The 17,351-nt window shown below is 46.5% G+C and overlaps 3 protein-coding genes across 4 annotated transcripts; all 3 read left to right on the top strand.

Annotated features, from left to right (window-relative positions):
- Positions 1-346: 346 nt before the first annotated feature.
- Positions 347-5,437, top strand: LOC100828262 (probable metal-nicotianamine transporter YSL5). Of its 2 annotated transcripts, none has more exons than XM_024455976.1 (7): positions 347-1,236; positions 1,355-1,527; positions 1,750-1,847; positions 2,772-2,909; positions 3,215-3,404; positions 3,947-4,076; positions 4,292-5,437. In XM_024455976.1, exons 1-7 carry the CDS (start codon positions 828-830, stop codon positions 5,230-5,232), a joined length of 2,079 nt encoding a protein of 692 aa, XP_024311744.1. In that variant the 5' UTR covers positions 347-827; the 3' UTR covers positions 5,233-5,437. The 2 variants fall into 2 exon arrangements, with proteins under 2 accessions (XP_024311744.1, XP_024311745.1); XM_024455977.1 differs by having other exon boundaries at positions 824-1,236; positions 1,323-1,527.
- Positions 5,438-9,463: 4,026 nt separating this feature from the next.
- On the top strand, positions 9,464-11,577 carry LOC100828565 (11-beta-hydroxysteroid dehydrogenase 1B). Its single transcript, XM_003581102.3, has 6 exons — positions 9,464-9,795; positions 9,973-10,165; positions 10,247-10,332; positions 10,598-10,729; positions 10,820-10,984; positions 11,090-11,577. Exons 1-6 carry the CDS (start codon positions 9,556-9,558, stop codon positions 11,378-11,380), a joined length of 1,107 nt encoding a protein of 368 aa, XP_003581150.1. The 5' UTR covers positions 9,464-9,555; the 3' UTR covers positions 11,381-11,577.
- A 520-nt stretch (positions 11,578-12,097) lies between these two features.
- Positions 12,098-13,873, top strand: LOC100841594 (11-beta-hydroxysteroid dehydrogenase 1B). The gene is made up of 6 exons (XM_003579583.4): positions 12,098-12,314; positions 12,397-12,589; positions 12,672-12,757; positions 12,885-13,016; positions 13,132-13,296; positions 13,389-13,873. The coding sequence occupies exons 1-6, from the start codon at positions 12,123-12,125 to the stop codon at positions 13,677-13,679; spliced, it is 1,059 nt and encodes a 352-aa protein (XP_003579631.2). The 5' UTR covers positions 12,098-12,122; the 3' UTR covers positions 13,680-13,873.
- The last annotated feature ends 3,478 nt before the right edge of the window (positions 13,874-17,351 follow it).

Here is a 17,351-nt window from a genome sequence, read left to right on the forward strand (position 1 = left end):
CTAGTGGTTAAATAGCATCAGAGAGTTGTGTAGAGCGTTATCGATTATGTATTGGCTGAACCTGGCTCTTCTCCTGGATCCCTTTTCTCTCTGGTTCCTGATCCCCTTCTCCTCAAACTATTGTATCGAATTGAGATATGTGTTGGTATCGAGTGAGGAACATCAAGGAACATAACAATCTGGTATCAGAGCCATCACGATCTCCAGTCTGGCCGGTCGATTTCCTCATAGCACGTACAACGCGGTTCCAGGATCAGATTCTCGTCCGTTAGACTCTAATCCTTGCCGATCCGGAGATTTTGGCTGGCGTTGGCGCAAAAGGAGACGACGGGCGCTTCAGTTCTTTTCTCATACAAATCTATCGCGACCAGCAGATTTTTAGTACCCCTAAATTAGCACCTTCTGTTGGAGATCTAGACGCTACTCTCTATGTTTTACAATAACTGTTTTTATTTGTCTACTTAAACGCTACCTAAACGCATGTGCTGTACATGCTTTTAGTGGAAAGACCGTACTCCACCTTTGAATTTCATGTCAAAGGATACCAGATTGTTTCTCTGTTTTCCAATTTTTCTTAGGTCCGTCCAAGAATAACACCGGTGACAAATTAGTCGGAGTAGAGTTTACCTATTGTTCTGTAACAACGATTCACTAAATCGGGACTCCGCGGGTCCTCACCTCAGCTGCCAGTTAGTTACTCTCTCAGTTTTACAAAAGTTGGCATGATTTTGAATTAGACCTAGTTTTAAGCCTGAGCCCTGCCAGTTGACTTAATCAGTTGAGCATACAAATCACTTTGCTGAATAACTACTCATAAATTCGTAAAAATGAGAACAATACCCGGCAGAGAAATCGAAACCCCTCGCGCCACGGCGCCATACGCCCCGCGCCTCGCTGGAGACCTCGTCGCCGCCGGCGCCATCACCTCACCGCTCCTCCCAACCAGTCCTACTCCTACACGCGTTCCCCCATGGCGGGAGCAGCTCATGCTCCGGGGCGTCGCCGTCGCGGCGGCGCTGGGGTCGCTGCTGTGCGTGGTGATCCACCGCCTCAACCTCACCGTCGGGGTCATCCCGGCCCTCAACGTCGCCTCCGGCCTCCTCGCCTTCTTCCTCACCACGGTGTGGCGGGCCGCCGCCGAGTGGCTAGGGTTCGGCCGCGGGAGGCCCTTCACCAGGCAGGAGAACACCGTCATCCAGACCTGCGCCATCGCGTGCGGCAGCCTCGCGTTCAGCGGTACGCGGCTCACTGCCCTGCTCCGCATCAGGATCTCTCACTCCGGCAGCTTTTTCTAGTGTTAATTGGAACATTTCGATTTCTAGAGTATTCAGTTTAGAATATCCATTGTTGGTAGGGTGCTCGGCTTCCTATATCTTTGCGATGGACAGGAAGACGTATGAGCTTCTAGGACCTGAATATCCGGGTAACAGAGTGGAAGACGTTAGGAATCCTTCTATCGGTTGGATCATCAGTTTCCTCTTCCTCGTTGCTCTCCTGGGGCCATTTGGTATTGTCATGCTACGAAAGGTATCTATTCTTTTCTGTAAATATTGTAAAAATGGATGTTGCCGGTGCTGGCATATTATGTTCAGATCCCTGGGCTGCCTTTAATTAGTCTCTACTCAGTTTCCTTGACACTTGTCATCTTGTTTTCTTGCCATATTTAGTTATTCTGGATTACTTTTGTGTGGTTGCACGTGTTTGTAGAATGTGCGGTTGTGGTTTTGTTTCTGAAGTGAAGTGGTGCAGGTATTGGTGATTGATTACAAGCTTGCATTTCCTGGTGGAACAGCTACAGCTTTGATGATTAATAGCTTGCATGGAGAAACAGAATCTGATCTTGCAGGGTAAGGCAATTAGTACTTCCCTAAGTGTTGAGAACAAGGACATGGTGTGTTTGTATGATCCATGATTACAAGTATTTCAACAGTACTGTAGACAAAAAAAAAATCTATACTGGATACTAAATAATGGGAATATGTATGGGTTATGGCTTTCTCTTGTTTTAGAAACACATGCTCGCAGCCACACACACATACAAACAACTCGTACTAAATACTGGATACGTGGAGCTTGAAAATTCTTGAGTCCACCGCATGCTTATGTAACCTACCATTGATAGATTATTTCACCATTGGTGTGTTTCTGTAACCTATCATTGATAGGTTTGTGGGCACCGGGCAGGGGTACAACCGCCTTCCCTAATCATCCAAGCAACTGCTCGGTTAAGTGGTTCCTATGTGCGGCTTATGATGCGTGGTTGCAAATCTCTCCACACTGTGATCGATACAAAATCACGTGTACTTGTATCTGCTGTCATTATATATGGCTATGGATACCTGTTAAACTCTAAAGAAAACCACATACAAGTGGGGCCTCAAGTCACTAGAAACACACGAGTGATGAAATTAATTCATCTCAGCAAACTGTTACGCCAAAAGGACGGATGTGCAGTAACCTGGTGTTTATTGAGAGTATACACATGCATGTCAGACTCCCACCTCATTTTGCATAAAATTTAGCCATTTATCGAGCAGATTCAGTGCTAATCCCCATGGACACTTTTATTCAATTTGGTTGTTTTCGCATGATAAGACCTGGGTGTGTAGACAGCATTCATGGCATAGACACAGACCATATCATAGAAAAGGCTACTGCTAATTTGGTACTACACATTTTAGCCAATGCTTGTTGTATGCAGTTGGCAGTTTAATTCCATAATATTTTCCCAGCACAATTTGTTTTACCTTTTTTATTATACTGTTTTGCAGAAAGAAAGTTCATTGCCTTGTAAAATACATGAGCTTTAGTTTCGGCTGGAGCTTCTTTAAGTGGTTCTTTAGTGGTGTTGGTGACTCCTGTGGTTTTGACAATTTCCCAATATTTGGATTTCAAGCTTTCAAAAATACGTAAGTTCTGATCCCCTCCCCCTATTATGCACGCATTCAACAAATTGATTGCCATCATTGTGGAGTGATTATTAGCGACGAACTATGGATGATGATTATCACTTATTATTGCTGAATCTTGGACACACCATTTACTTACACATGTAGGAGTATTTTGTAATCTATAATTGTGGATTAGGTTTTGCTTGAACTGTGATTTTCGAGATATACCTATTTAAGTTTGAATATAAGATCTCATGACATAATGTACGGTCAAGATAAGGACGTCTCATTTGTCTGAAGATATCTTTATCACATTCTGGCAGGTTTTATTTCAACTTCAATCCCAGTTATGTTGGGTATGGTCTTATTTCTCCCCATATCGTTAACTGCTCAGTGTTTCTTGGGTCAGTCGTTTCTTGGGGTCTTCTTTGGCCATTTATCAGTAGGCAAGCTGGTGATTGGTATCCAGAAAACCTTACTAGCAGTGACTTCAGAGGACTATATGGTTATAAGGTACAATCTATTATTCTGTATGCTTTATACTCCCTCCTTTTCACAAAGGTTGGCGTATTTGGTTTCGTTAAGACAAGGGTTTAACCAATGATAACTCTATTAATACGTGTTTTTTCATATATCAAATATATGTCAATAGATTTGTCTTTAAATGTTCTTGCTAGTAATCATGGTTTCATATCATATAAGTTACATGTTAATTGTTGATCAAAGACTTGTCTTAACGAAACCAAATACGCCAACCTTTGTGAAAAGGAGAGAGCATTCATCAAGTTGATGACAACTTTCTTTTTGTTTGCAATTGCGTGAACTGAATCTCCAATTATCTGTAAATTCATTGAAAGCAGCACTTTTCAAGAATCCTCGTTGCGAACAACTGTCCCGCTTTCTGTAGTTGGTGCCATTAAAGAAGCTGGCTGCATGTCGTTTAATTTGTAATAGGACATTATGTAAATGCCATGTTTGATTTTCTTTATATAGGACACTATTTAAATGGCCAGGTTTGATTTTCGTTATAATGATGTGTATGGTACACACTGCAGGTTTTCTTGGCTATCTCTATCATACTTGGAGATGGCCTCTACAACTTGGTTCGAATCTTTTTTGTCATTGCAAGGGAAATATGGTATGTGCAGCCAAAACGAAGTAATCATCCTGTTCAAGCTCTTCAAGGTAACGTCAGTAGTTCATGGTTTTCTATTTTACCATGTTTTGTGGGTTGAATCTGGTGCTAAAGAGCATTGGTTGTACAATATCTAGGTCGTTGCTTCTTCACATATTCATAATGTGCTTGTAGTCAATGTTGCGTGAGTTATTTGCTTTCAGCATATCACCTTCCTGAATCATCTGTTCAACCTTTGACCCGCTTGTGCCTTGGTATTTTTCAGATAACAAGGGCTCTAAACAATTAATGGATGAGAAGCTTCAAACAGAGATATTCCTTAATGATAGCATACCCACATGGTTTGCTGTTTCTGGTTACATTGTACTTGCAGCAATATCCGCCGCGGCTGTGCCCATCATATTTCCCCAGCTGAAGTGGTATCTTGTCCTTGCCTGCTACTTCCTTGCTCCTGTCATTGCATTCTGCAACTCATACGGGATGGGCCTTACGAACATGAACCTCGCGCCTACCTACGGAAAGATTGCCCTCTTCATATTTGCCTCGCTCGTCGGAAGCAGCAATGGTGGTGTCATTGCTGGCCTTGCAGCATCCGGTATAATCATGTCCATAGCCTGCTCTGCGGCGGATCTGATGCAGGACTTCAAGTGCGGCTACCTCACACTTTCCTCACCGAAGTCAATGTTTGTCTCCCAGCTGACCGGAGTCGCACTCGGATGTGTTATTGCTCCACTCACGATGTGGCTCTTTTGGACGGCCTTTGACATTGGCAACCCTGAGGGTGAGTACAAGGCCCCGTTTGCCATCATCTTCAGGGAGATGGCCATTCTCGGGGTCGAAGGCTTTGCTGCGCTGCCCAAGCACTGCCTCAAGATCTGCTGTGCGTTCTTCTTTGCTGCATTGGCCGTCAATCTCCTGAGGGACGTGACGCCCGCCCGTGTGTCGAGGTTTATCCCCATACCAATGGCAATGGCGCTGCCTTTCTATATCGGTGCATTCTTCGGCGTTGACATGTTTATCGGTACGGTGATCTTGTTCGTGTGGCAGAAGATCGACAGGAGGGATGCTGACGAGTATGCGGTGCCAGTGGCGTCCGGGCTGATCTGTGGGGATGGGATATGGAGCATTCCATCTGCTGTTCTATCCATCCTAAGAATTAACCCGCCACTCTGCATGTCCTTCAGGCCGTCTTCTGCTTCCAGGTGACAAGATGGATCCAAGGTTCGCTCTAGCCTCTAGGCCATGGGTTTGTGCCACTGAGTGATGAATCTGTGTAATTGCATACATACAACGTAGATATGTGTTGTGTATCCAGTATTCATATGTGTACAATTTTACCAAAAAAGAAACAGAAAGATAAGCCACTGGAGCCATTGCCCCTGATGAACTGCATGAAACACTGCGTTACACATCCCTTGTCTTTTCTCTTTATTGCTTTCAGACCTTCTCTGTTTCACTAGTTTCATTATGCCAAAAATACCCCTTGTGGATATTTAGTCAGGCTAGGCAATGACCGCTAATAATTCCCTATTTCATTGCAATGTGCTTGCATATGCTTTGTTAATAGTTTTCCCTGATTTGGCATGTATGGCAGTGTATTAAGCTAAAAAAAATAACGAATACTATCAAAATTACAGAAAAATCACACCGTATTACAACACATTTCAAACATAAATAAGACTCATTTTTAAACCTTCTATATATTGTGTAAAAATTTCTTTGAATTACTGGAGGTAGAGAAGTGAATCCTGGAGTTTTCTTTTTGATTTGAACATATCTGAATTACTCACACAAGTTATTCATGGTTGTTGAGAAGTAGTTTTTCTTGCTTAAATTTTGAATAAACGTCTAAACTAACACAGAAATTTGAAATTTCCCAAATCCCTCAATAAAGTAGCAGGAAATAATTTACGGACACGGGATTTTGCAGATTTTACATGGTTGGGATCGAACGGTATTCAGGCCGCAGGAGACGGTGGGTTTCGGGCAATTCTTTGTCTCGTAGGGAAAGGGTAACCATGCGAATATTTTTATTCCCTTCGGTGACACGGTTTGCCTGTTTGATTCAAAGGAACGAGCAAAGAAAAACACGCCAAAAAAAAAATCTTATTAATACCATCTATATTTCTAAACATGAGATGTTCTATCTTTGGTGTAAGTGAAACTTGACCATGTTTATAAAAGAATATACTCCTTCCGTCCAATATTGCTTGTCGAAATATTGCAGCATGTAGACATTTTTTATGCATAGATACATTTGGACAAATTTGAGACAACTAATATGAGACGGGGGGAGTATTTTACTTTCTCCATCCAACAAAGAATGTCTCAACTTTGACTAAATTTGAATGCATCTATACACTAAGTCATGTCTATATACATCCAAATTTTGACAAACATGAGACATCTTTTGTTGGACAGAGGGAGTAATATCTACAATATCAATACTCCCTCCATTCCTTGAAAGACGGCGTATTAGCTTTCGTTAAGATGAAGTTTTGACCACAAATACTATGTTAAGATGTGGCATGCATTTAGTACCGTTAGACTTGTTATCAAAAGTACTTGTTGTTTCATATCTTACAAGTCACATATTAATAGAATAATTCTTAGACAAAGTCTTATCTTAATGAAAACTAATATGCCCTGTTTAAAGGAACAAGGGAGTAAGTGTACTACGAAGGTAAATATCATGATGAATTTTGTAGAATTAATTTAGAATCGATGTTGGTACATCTTTTTATAAATTTGATCAAGCTTTAAACTTTTGGACTTAGGACAAAGGTAACACATCTTATAATAGAAACAAACTGAGTAGTTTGAAAAGAAGAATATTGGTTTTCTATAACCAAATAGAAACTTCTTTTTAATTCTTTGTATGAACAACGGCAAGTTGATATTTAGTTACACTTTAACATTACAGCTTTAATATTTATTTGAGATTTAACCTTATTAACTTTTTTAGGGAAACTACGGCGTGCATAAGCCAAACTGTACCATTTTAGTTAAATAAAAGAATCAGAATACAATGAGTACAACGACATCATTTGTCAAAAGAAACACGACAATAAAAAGCCTATAGTTGATCCGTCGAGCCCATCCATGACATTATAACATCGATACAGTCGAAGGGAGCATGCAGCCGAGGCCGCACCGCTGAGACGAACACCCCACGTGTCTTTGTCGCAGTTCGTCTCAGTGGCACACACAGATGAACTGAGACGAACTGCGACAAGTACGTGCCGCTGATGTAGTTGAATGGTGAACCGAGAGCTTAAAGTTCGATAAAATTCCCGTGACATAATACAACCGTAACATACCGGCCCCCAAGAAGACCACTGTATTGTAAATCTGCATGGATAGCTCAATATCCTTCATTCGGCGGAACACGGAAACGACGCCCACGGGGTCAGAGGTGGCGCACTGCGCAGGGGACCTTCAGCGTAGACGCCATGGTTGGCGAGCACTCGCAGGAGCTGCTGCTCGATCTCGCAGGTCCTCGCGGCGGCCGGGTGGCGGCAGAAATCGTCGAGAGTGAGCAGAGTTGGGCAGGGCGCCGGCAAGCCGGAGCTGAAGAAGAACATCGTGAGCAGTTCCCGCGGCGTGGATGGCGGCTGAGAGCTCCGTCGGCGTGGTGACCTCTTCTCCGCCGGCGGCGCCGCCGAGTGTCTCGGATGCAGCGGACGGTGTGGAGAGCTTCGGGACGAGCGCATGGCATACGGCGGCACTTCCGGCTGGATATATCAGGCGACGGCGGCGGCGGCCGCCCCTCCACCTCACCCTCACCCCTTTTCTCTGTTGGAAGAAGTACATATTTCACCCTCAAAACGTCACCATATAGCCGGATAACCCCCGAACTGCAAAACCAGTTATTTAGACCTTGAATTTCGCGATACCATTTAAATCACACCCCTTACCGGTTTTGGTGCTGACGTGACACATTTGTGACGGTTTAGAGGCTGAGTAGTCAAAGTTGGCTCTTGTTCTGCGAGCTCGCGCTGGCTCTCCCCGACCATGCCCGCATCTACGACGACGGCGTCTACCGTCTTAACCAGAATTCTCAAAACCGCCCCATCTTCTTCTCCTCCCACACAACACAACCCATTCTCCTCCTCCAATTCCCCACTCGATTCCCCATCTCCGGCGACCTTGAACCCGTCCGGGAAGCAAGCACGTCCTCAGCCGTAAGCTCCTCGAGTCTCCGGTCTGCCCTTCTCTTTCTCTCCTTGTTTTCTTGGTCCCAAACAGACTCCAGCGAGAGCCCTGACCTAACCCTTTCCCTCTCGTGTTGCCTCATGCCCAGCCAACGCCATGGCCGCACGCTCGAAAGCTTCCAAGAAGGCTCCTGGGGACAACAAGGATGCCACCCCCGCGCCCCCCTCGCGCCTCCGCGTCATGCGCCCGGATGTCGAGGAGGTTCTCAGGAGCCCTCGCCGTGGCGCCGACAGCAGCAACACAAGGAAGGGGGCGGCGACGAGGCGGAGGATGACGGCAGCCCTCTCGCGCGCTACGACCGCGCTTTCCAGCACGAGGCGAGTTCGCGCCGCTGGAGATGGTGTGGTGCAAGGTGCGGAGCCACCCTTGGTGGCCCACGCAGGTGTTCGATGCCGCGGACGCTTCGGAGCTCGCGCTGCAGCACGCCAAGGCAGGCGCCCCTCTCGTCGCCTACTTCTGGGACAAGACCTTCGCTTGGAGCGACGCCTTCGCGTGGCTCCCGTTCCGTGCAAACTTCGCCCACCTGTCCGGCCAGAGCACCATCTTCAACTTCGTGTGCCACGTCATTGGTCAAATAAGAGCCAACTTTACCTACTCGGCCTCTAAACCGTTCCAAATGTGCCACGTCAGCCCCAAAACCACTAAGGGGTGTGATTTAAATGGTATTGTGAAATTCAGTGGTCTAAACAATCGGTTTTGCAGTTTGGTGGGTTATTCGGCTATAGGGTCACATTTGAGGATGAAATATGTACTTCTTTTCTTTTTTCTCCGTTTGTCCGACCACCCGAGGCCCGTAAACATATCCGCGCGTAACGGGCTTCAACCGGACGGAAAGGAATACTAAAACGGCCACCCAAGCACATTATTGTTCCACGGTCGGATTTTTTTCCAGGGCCGACTAATACCCCGGTATTGGACCCCAAAAAGGGCTTCCAAGCGGGGCCTGAGTGTCTTTTTCTTTTCCTGCAAATCAACGGGAAATCAACCGGATTGCCGCTCGTAGATGCAGTTCGCAACCTCATGTTGCCAAATCGATCCAAACCGGAGTTCCACGACGTTGCAGGTGGCCACCTGTTTTGTCCAGAAGCTCACAGATTCCCCTGCTCCACGGAACCGCGCCACGCGTCGGGCCACCTGCTACGTGTCATGCATGCTCCGACGTTTCTGCTTCATGCACTACCTCAAGCTCTCACGGTTTCAAGGCAGGCATACGCTCGCACTGGACGTACTGCGTAGGAGCAAATTAAGCCCCCGATCGAGGAAGAAAGAGCAGGATAGGGAGATAGGGATAGGAAAATCTGTCGAGGTTCCGCCATGGAGATGCTGAGCATGCTGAAGGTCGGGTACACGGTGCTACGCAGCGAGACGCCGGCCACGGACCTCGTCAACACCTTCATGGACTGGGCGGCGCGCCGGTCGCTCCTCCTCCTGGCGCTCTTCATGCCCCCTTACTACGCCTACAAGCTCGCCTCCGCCGCCGCCGCCACCGCCTCGCCCGAGGACGTCGCCGGCAAGGTCGTGCTCGTCACCGGTGCCTCCTCCGGCATCGGCGAGGTACATATATATATTCGTCTCTTTCCTCGAAACAAATACTCTCTCCGTTTGTTTCATAAAGATTGACTGACGCGGATTTGAACTAGAACGTACTTGTGAACACTGGCCTGATCCTGCGAGCTAATCTAACTGATTCCGGCATGGCCGGGTGCCATATTGACATGCGTGTACGTGCAGCAAATAGCGTACCAGTACGCGAAGAAGGGGGCGAGGCTGGCCCTGGTGGCGAGGAGAGAGGGAAGCCTGAGGGACGTGGCAGCCAGGGCCACAGATCTGGGATCGCCCGACGTGCTCGTCCTTCCCGGGGACGTTGCCCGGCCGGAGGATTGCAAGGCGTTCGTCGAGGCCACCGTCGAGCGCTTCGGCCGACGTATGTGGTTTCGATCCATAAATCGCTCTTGTCTAGTAGTATTATGCTTGGTTGGGTCTTCAACTTGGTTTTTATTTGCAGTGGATCATCTTGTCAACAACGCCGGGTTGGCCAACGTGTGCTGGTTCCAGGACGTGCCGGATGTCGCCGATTTCAAGCAAGTCCTGGTACTGTCCGGACCCTTCTTTCCTCCCCCCACAACTTGATTAATCTGACTGCTACTCATCTTAACACTCTGTTTCTTCTTCTCACGGAACATTTTAACACCCTGTATCTCTGTTTCTTGTGCTCCTTTGATACTGGAGTAGTTGCTCAATTTGAAATGCAATTCTGCATAATTATGATTATGTTATCATCGCCGTTGGCATCATCAATCTAGTGGTAGCTACGGCCTCCGGTGATAGCTTCTTGTCTGATATGTTGGTGCTCCAGGACGTGAACTTCTGGGGCACGGTGCATCCAACCCACTGCGCCCTTCCTCACCTGAAGAGGAGCCGCGGGAAGATCTTCGTCAACTCCTCCGCCGCGGCGATGCTGGCAATGCCAAGAATGAGCTTCTACAATGTATGTTCACTGAATCTTCTCCCATCTCTGCCGCGCCTGCACAGCACGATGAATGAACTTAAGATACGAACGTGTGTCCCGTAATTGCAGGCCAGCAAGGCTGCTGTGCTCAACTTCGCCGAGACACTGCGGATGGAACTGGGCAACGAGGTCGGCGTCACCGTGGCGACTCCGGGGTGGATCGAGTCGGAGATGACCAAGGGGAAGCACCTCTCCAAGGACGGGACAGTGGAAGTCGACCAAGACACCAGGGATGTAAGTTCCATTGCACACACCACCAATTTGGTTTCATTGATTCTGTCAAAGTTCGATCTGTGTGATGTTCTCCTCTGATTTCTGATGCACGGACGCGCGGCGCAGACTCAGGTTGGGCTGTTCCCGGTGGTGCGCGCCGAGCGGTGCGCGGAGGCGATCGTGGACGCCGTCTGCCGCGGCAGACGCAGCGTCACGGTGCCGGCGTGGTACCGGGCGCTGTTCCTCTGGCGGGCGTTCGCGCCGGAGGTCGGGGACTTATTCCAGCGGGTGTTCTACCGCCGGAGCTCCGGGGACGAGGGCAGCCAGATGAGGACGAGGAGGGTCCTGGAGCTCACCGGCGCCAAGGCCCTGCTGCAGCCGCCGTCGCTGCACACCTCGGAGATCAAACGGGACTAGTAGAGACGTCGTGATGCTGCAGTGTTGATGTGTTGTGCCGTAACGGGAAAAAGAAGCATCAGATGCCCAAATGTACTTGTCTTGGAGTTAGCAGTGATGAATGAGGCATTGCTGTTGTGTAAAAATATACCAGTACCAGTCCGTACTAGTGCATGTTCGAAGGAATACACAATGACACGACGGAATCAACAAATCCATCAACGGGAAAGTCCCAGACTCCCAGTATCACGGTCACCATAGCTTTAAACAGGGGCGCTATAGTGGTTCTTCATCGTTTGTTCTGAACGGTGAAACACAAACCAGATTCGACATCCATACTTTCTCGTCTTAATCGTTCGTTTTGAATCACGAACACAAAACAGATTCGATTCGACGCCTGGACAATCTTTAACTAAGAACCAGATGGCTTACAGGAGAACGCAGCCGTTCGAGATGCTCTAATTCGAGGAAAACCGTCGTTCCATTGTAGCGGCTCACTGCGTATAGCTGCCGGGATCGATGCGTCAACATGTAAAATCAGTGCGGCATTACATGTTTAACCAAGTCGAAAACACCACACGCTGATGTACGTGTGCGCATCAGCGTACATGGCCTGTGCACCGGCACGTACGCGCTGCCGTGGCGATCCGCATGTTCTCTCCTCTATCCACGTGAGTCCCGCACCGCTAAACGCGCCACATATACGCTACGCTTCCACGCTGGGCGCAGTCCGTGGCACGCTGCACTGCAAGTCTGCAACAATATGCTAGCGTGGATGCTGATGGGCAAGCTCGCCGGAGCGGCGCTGCAGGTCGCGCTTGCTGCCCCGCTCGTGCTCTTCCTCCCGGCCTACTACGTCTACAAGCTCACCACCTCCTTGCTCCGCTCCCTCTTCCCCGAGGACGTCGCCGGCAAGGTCGTCCTCATCACGGGCGCCTCATCCGGCATAGGCGAGGTCTGTATGATCTTCAGAAATTTGTTATTTGGTTCCAGAATTTGTTGTTATCTTGAGAAATTTTATGGACTTGTGGGTGTAGCACCTGGCTTATGAGTACGCGAAGAGAGGCGCCAACCTGGCGCTAGTGGCGAGAAGGGAGGCGAGCCTCCGGAAGGTCGCCGACAACGCGCTGGCGCTTGGCTCGCCTGTCGTCCTCGTCTTGCCCGCCGATGTCTCCAAGCCCGACGAGTGCCGGAAGTTCATCGACGACACGGTGACCTACTTCGGAAGATGTAAGTCCAAGCTGAAAACGACATGTGCTGTACGTGCACCAACTAAATGTTTCCTGATGCACTTGCTGCACTTGATTTGCAGTGGACCACCTGGTGAACAACGCGTCGATTTGGCAGGTCTGCAAGTTCGAAGAAGTTGAGGACGTGAATTACTTCAGAGAACTCATGGTAACAACAACTACTCGTACAAACAGTTCTCAGTTCATAACAGAAATTCAGGCTAAAAAATCAGTTAAAATTCATTTTCTCTTGGTATCTTGATTAACGAAAATGCCGCCCTGTTTCTTGCACGCAGGACATCAACTTCTGGGGCCATGTGTACCCGACTCGCCATGCCATCCCTCACCTGAAGAGAACCCATGGCCGGATCGTCGGCGTCACCTCCAACTCCTCCTACATATTCATAGGGAGGAATACCTTTTACAACGTCTGAACTCTGAATCCCTTTCTCAGTCCACACATAAACACCATCTGAAATCCTGATTTAAATAGACACAGCCCTACAGTGTTGCTAATACAAACTGAATGGTGTTTGCACGCAGGCTAGCAAAGCAGCGGCGCTGAATTTCTACGACACGCTCCGGATGGAGCTGGCCGGAGAGATCCGCATAACAGAGGTCGTCCCAGGGGTGATCGAGTCGGAGATCACAAAGGGGAAGATGCTCACCAAGGAGGGAGAGATGAAGGTTAACCAAGACGAAAGAGATGTATGGACATCCTGCACACCTTATCATCCTGATGACATTTGTCAAATTTCATCTTGATGTAGAGTAGCTGACTACATGACTGTGATTCACAGGCGATCCTCGGGCCAACGCCGGCGGAGAGTGTGGGCAATTTCGCAAAGACGGTCGTGAGAGATGTGTGTCGGGGGGCGAGGTACGTGTTCGAGCCACGGTGGTACATGGCGGTGTACATGTTCCGGTTGTGCTTCCCGGAGATCCTGGCATGGAACTCGAGGCTATTGGCCGTGAAGACGCTTGGCCCTGCGACCACCGACACACTGGGGAAGCAGATCCTCGACGTGCCAGGGGTGCGCTGGTTCACCCAGCCGGGGTCGCTCCGGTCGCCAGAGATCAGGGCCAGGTGAATGGGTGTGGCTGGACAAGCCCGTTGTGCACTGGGTCCGCCTGGGACGGTAGCTTTGTCGAACTGAACCGTTCGTTGTTTGAGTAACTAGTAGCCGCGCAAACATCTTTTATCATCTTTATAATTATCACAAAAACAAATCATATTTTACTGTTCTTTCTGTGTAGTTTGTACTCAATAATAATGAGTGTATGCATGACTAAAGTTCAGTTCGACATATTCTTGATGGGGTGGTCCATGAGCTTATTGACTTCGAAAAAGCCTATGATAAAATAAAGTGGCATTTTTTCTTACAGACCTTGAGTCCGTGTTCTTGGATTGGATTGAGAGCTTCGTGATGTGGGAGGAGTGGTGGCTATCAGGGTAAATGATGACATTGGTAATTATTCTCAAACTCGAAAAGGTCATCAGGGGGACCCACTCTCTCCTATTTTCTTTAACATTGTGGCTGATATGTTAGCTATAATGATTGAGAGAGCTCGTGAGGATGATCTAATTGGTAGAATAGTGCCCCATCTTGTCGATGGTGGCTTATCTATTCTACAATATGTTGACGATACAATCCTTTTTATGGAGCGCAATCTGGATAAAGCCTGAAATCTCAAACTTGTGCTTTATATGTTTGAGCAATTGTCGGGTTTAAAAATTAATTTTCATAAAAGTGAACTCTTTTGCTTTGGTGAGGCCAAGGCCTCTTGGACTCTGCTACGCAATATTCAAAGTTGTTTGGTTGTGAGATGGGGTCTTTGGCTATTCGATACCTCGGTATCCCTATTCATTATAAGAAATTGCAAAATTCTGAATGGAAGGGAGTTGAAGAGCGATTCGAGAAGAGACTCGCGAGTTGGATGGGTAAGCACCTCTCTAGGGGGGGGGGGGGGCGTCTAGTGCTCATCAACTCCGTTGAGATTTCACGTGGAGTTCTCAAGAGGCTTGATTATTTTCGGTACAGGTTCTTTTGGCAGAATGATAGTCAACAAAAGAAATATAGACTCGCAAAATGGAGTATTCTTTGCAGGCTAAAAGACCATTCTGCCAAAAATATTTTCGGTACAGGTTTGGGTATTCAGGATCTTGATTCCAAAAATATTCCAAAAATACCCAAACTTGATTATTTTCGGTACAGGTTTGGGTATCCAGGATCTTTATTCCAAAAATATCGCGCTTCTTAGCAAATGGTTATTTAAATATCTGGCAGGAGCTGACACGCAACAAATATATTGGCTCGCAGGCTCTTGCTCAGGTCGAATGGAAATCGTCGAATGGGAGCGGTCTTTTTTCCATTTTGGAGGATTCTTGGCTTGGGGGGGTCTTTTTTCCATTTTGGAAGATTCTTGGCTTGGGGGGCAGCCCCTCCGTGACCAATATCTCTCCTTATTTCGTATTGTTCGGAATAAGCATGATACTTTGGAACAGGTTCTCGCTTCCTTCCCACCCAATGTGTCCTTCAGGCGTAGCCTTGTTGGACCTAAACTGGTGGCCTGGACCCAATGTTAATTTGTCCACGGGACGGGATAAGTTTCGCTGGAACCTTCGCCCTAGTGCTTTGTTTTCGGTCAAGTCAATGTATCAGGCTTTGGTAAACTCCGATATACCGAATTCTAACGTTGGGATTTGGAAGTTAAAGGTTCCTCTCAGAATAAAAATATTCATTTGGTTATTGCGGTGCGGGGTCACTCTAACTAAAGACAACCTGCTAAAGCGGAATTGGAAGGGTAGTTCAAAGTGCAGTTTTTGTCATGAGGATGAGACTATTGTACACCTCTTTTTGCTGGTGTCATGTCTCTCGATCTGTATGGTCAATAGTCCAGATAGTTTCTAATCTTTTCCCCCCTCGTGATGTTTCTCATATGTTTGGGTCTTGGTTACGTGGGGTTAATAATAGATTAAGAGCACTTATTTTGGTTGGGGCTGCAGCTTTATGTTGGGCAATTTGACTGCAGAAATGATCATGTTTTTAATTGCAAGAAATAACTTCTCCTATGCGGGTGTTATATTCATGCACACTTTGGCTCCGTACTTGGTCTACGCTACTCAAGCCAGCGGATCGCCAACTCGCTTTGATGGCGTGCAGCAAGCTAGAGCGAGTGGTCAGGGACATTTTCAGCCATCATGGGTGGCAGTCTAGTCGCCGGATTGAGTGTGCATAGAGTCGTTATATTTCTTTTGATGTAATAAGTTTGTGGTGTGGTACTTTGGCTGTGTGCGTCTCGGCACAGAGGCCAGAGGTGTGATATTCTTTGGTTGTGTCGCTCGATATAACGTTGAGATCAATATAAGCTTCCATTTTCGAAAAAAAACTAAAGTTCAGTCATGGGTTCTTTTGTCATTTGTATGTGGTATTAGAATATGCGGAATTTAAACTAGGCTTGTGGCAGTCATGGGTGCTTTTGTCATTTGTAGGTGGTATTAGAATATGCGGAATTTAAACTGGCCTATGGGGGGAAGAAACCCGGTATCGTTGAAAAAAGAAAGCTTTACGAGGGGATTTTTTTAATCCTCCAGCCTGAAATTCGCTCCTAATGGAAGTCGAACCCAGTACCAAAGGGGTGTTACTAAAGTCTCTAGTCATTATGGTAGAAGCTCATTCGCCATATCATTATGCATATTATGTTGATCCAACATGTTAAATTCCCGCGGTATCATAATATGTGAGTATGATTAGAGTATAGATCATTCAGACATTTTATAAGTACAAAGAACTATTTCAGCCTATCAATCTATGGTTCGCTTTATCACTGTAACTAGGTGATACCCCGCGCGTTGCTGCGGAATTTAATACCAAATTATTTGTAAAAATGAATACCAGAAGCATGATAATTTTGTGAGAAAATACTGTGTGCTAAAAAATATTTATAAATGCGTTTGTTATGAATAGAGAAAACATGCTAAAAGTGTATACATGAATATCAAACAGTATTTGAGTCAAAACTCTATGAGCTGCATTTGCGTCCCTCAAGTCTCCACCTTATGCCCATGTTCTGGTTCCTTGGGTATTGGCTGACAAATGCTCCGCCTTTTTGTTTAAACTCAGCCATATCTTTCAAAATTGTGACATCAATTCTTGAACTTAAAAATAAACCAAGGACCCGATCAAGCAAGACTACGTTAGTTGGGATATCTCCATTTTTGGCAAAACCTACAATGCCGAGAGAAATTTATTGTGAAAAGTAAGATCCAGAGATCACTCATAATTGGAGTTTCTAAAAGAAAATGTTTTTTTTGAGTAAATGATGTTTCTGGCCGGATCAATTTTGTGCAGACTACCATCTGATTAACATAATCAAACAAAACACAAAAGAGTGAAGTGTCCATCGATCTTCATTACTTCCATCACATACCTAATGAGTTATCTGCGCATACTTAATTGAAGCAAATTAGGACTATAATTCTGCACGGAGACAATATGAGGAAGCAGAAAAAAAAACCTAAAGAGCCAGCTGCTGCCATGAGAAATATGAAAATGAAACGGATCTTAGCATCACCAATTCACTATGCTTTGTTCTGCAATAAAAACTTCACAATGGAGAAACCAGAGAGGAAGAAATGTGGAGTGAGGGAAACCTCGATGCATATTCTTATATCAAAACGATCATGTAGAAAGTGTCAATTTCCGCTAAAAACTGTTTACTTACATGCATAAAAATTTTGTAAACATGTACTCCCTCCGATC

This window comes from Brachypodium distachyon, chromosome 5 (assembly GCF_000005505.3).
Source record: "Brachypodium distachyon strain Bd21 chromosome 5, Brachypodium_distachyon_v3.0, whole genome shotgun sequence".
Taxonomy (NCBI): domain Eukaryota; kingdom Viridiplantae; phylum Streptophyta; class Magnoliopsida; order Poales; family Poaceae; genus Brachypodium; species Brachypodium distachyon.

Bases quoted from the DNA above. Each gene is read 5' to 3' on its own strand.
- LOC100828262 (XM_024455976.1), top strand. From the start codon at position 828: ATGAGAACAATACCCGGCAGAGAAATCGAAACCCCTCGCGCCACGGCG. The intron at 1,237-1,354 runs GTACGCGGCTCA...CATTGTTGGTAG, and splicing joins CGGCAGCCTCGCGTTCAGCG to GGTGCTCGGCTTCCTATATC. The intron at 1,528-1,749 runs GTATCTATTCTT...GAAGTGGTGCAG, and splicing joins GTATTGTCATGCTACGAAAG to GTATTGGTGATTGATTACAA.
- LOC100841594 (XM_003579583.4), top strand. From the start codon at position 12,123: ATGCTAGCGTGGATGCTGATGGGCAAGCTCGCCGGAGCGGCGCTGCAG. The intron at 12,590-12,671 runs GTAAGTCCAAGC...CTTGATTTGCAG, and splicing joins GGTGACCTACTTCGGAAGAT to TGGACCACCTGGTGAACAAC. The intron at 13,017-13,131 runs GTCTGAACTCTG...GTTTGCACGCAG, and splicing joins GGAGGAATACCTTTTACAAC to GCTAGCAAAGCAGCGGCGCT.
- LOC100828565 (XM_003581102.3), top strand. From the start codon at position 9,556: ATGGAGATGCTGAGCATGCTGAAGGTCGGGTACACGGTGCTACGCAGC. The intron at 10,333-10,597 runs GTACTGTCCGGA...TTGGTGCTCCAG, and splicing joins CCGATTTCAAGCAAGTCCTG to GACGTGAACTTCTGGGGCAC. The intron at 10,985-11,089 runs GTAAGTTCCATT...CGCGCGGCGCAG, and splicing joins TCGACCAAGACACCAGGGAT to ACTCAGGTTGGGCTGTTCCC.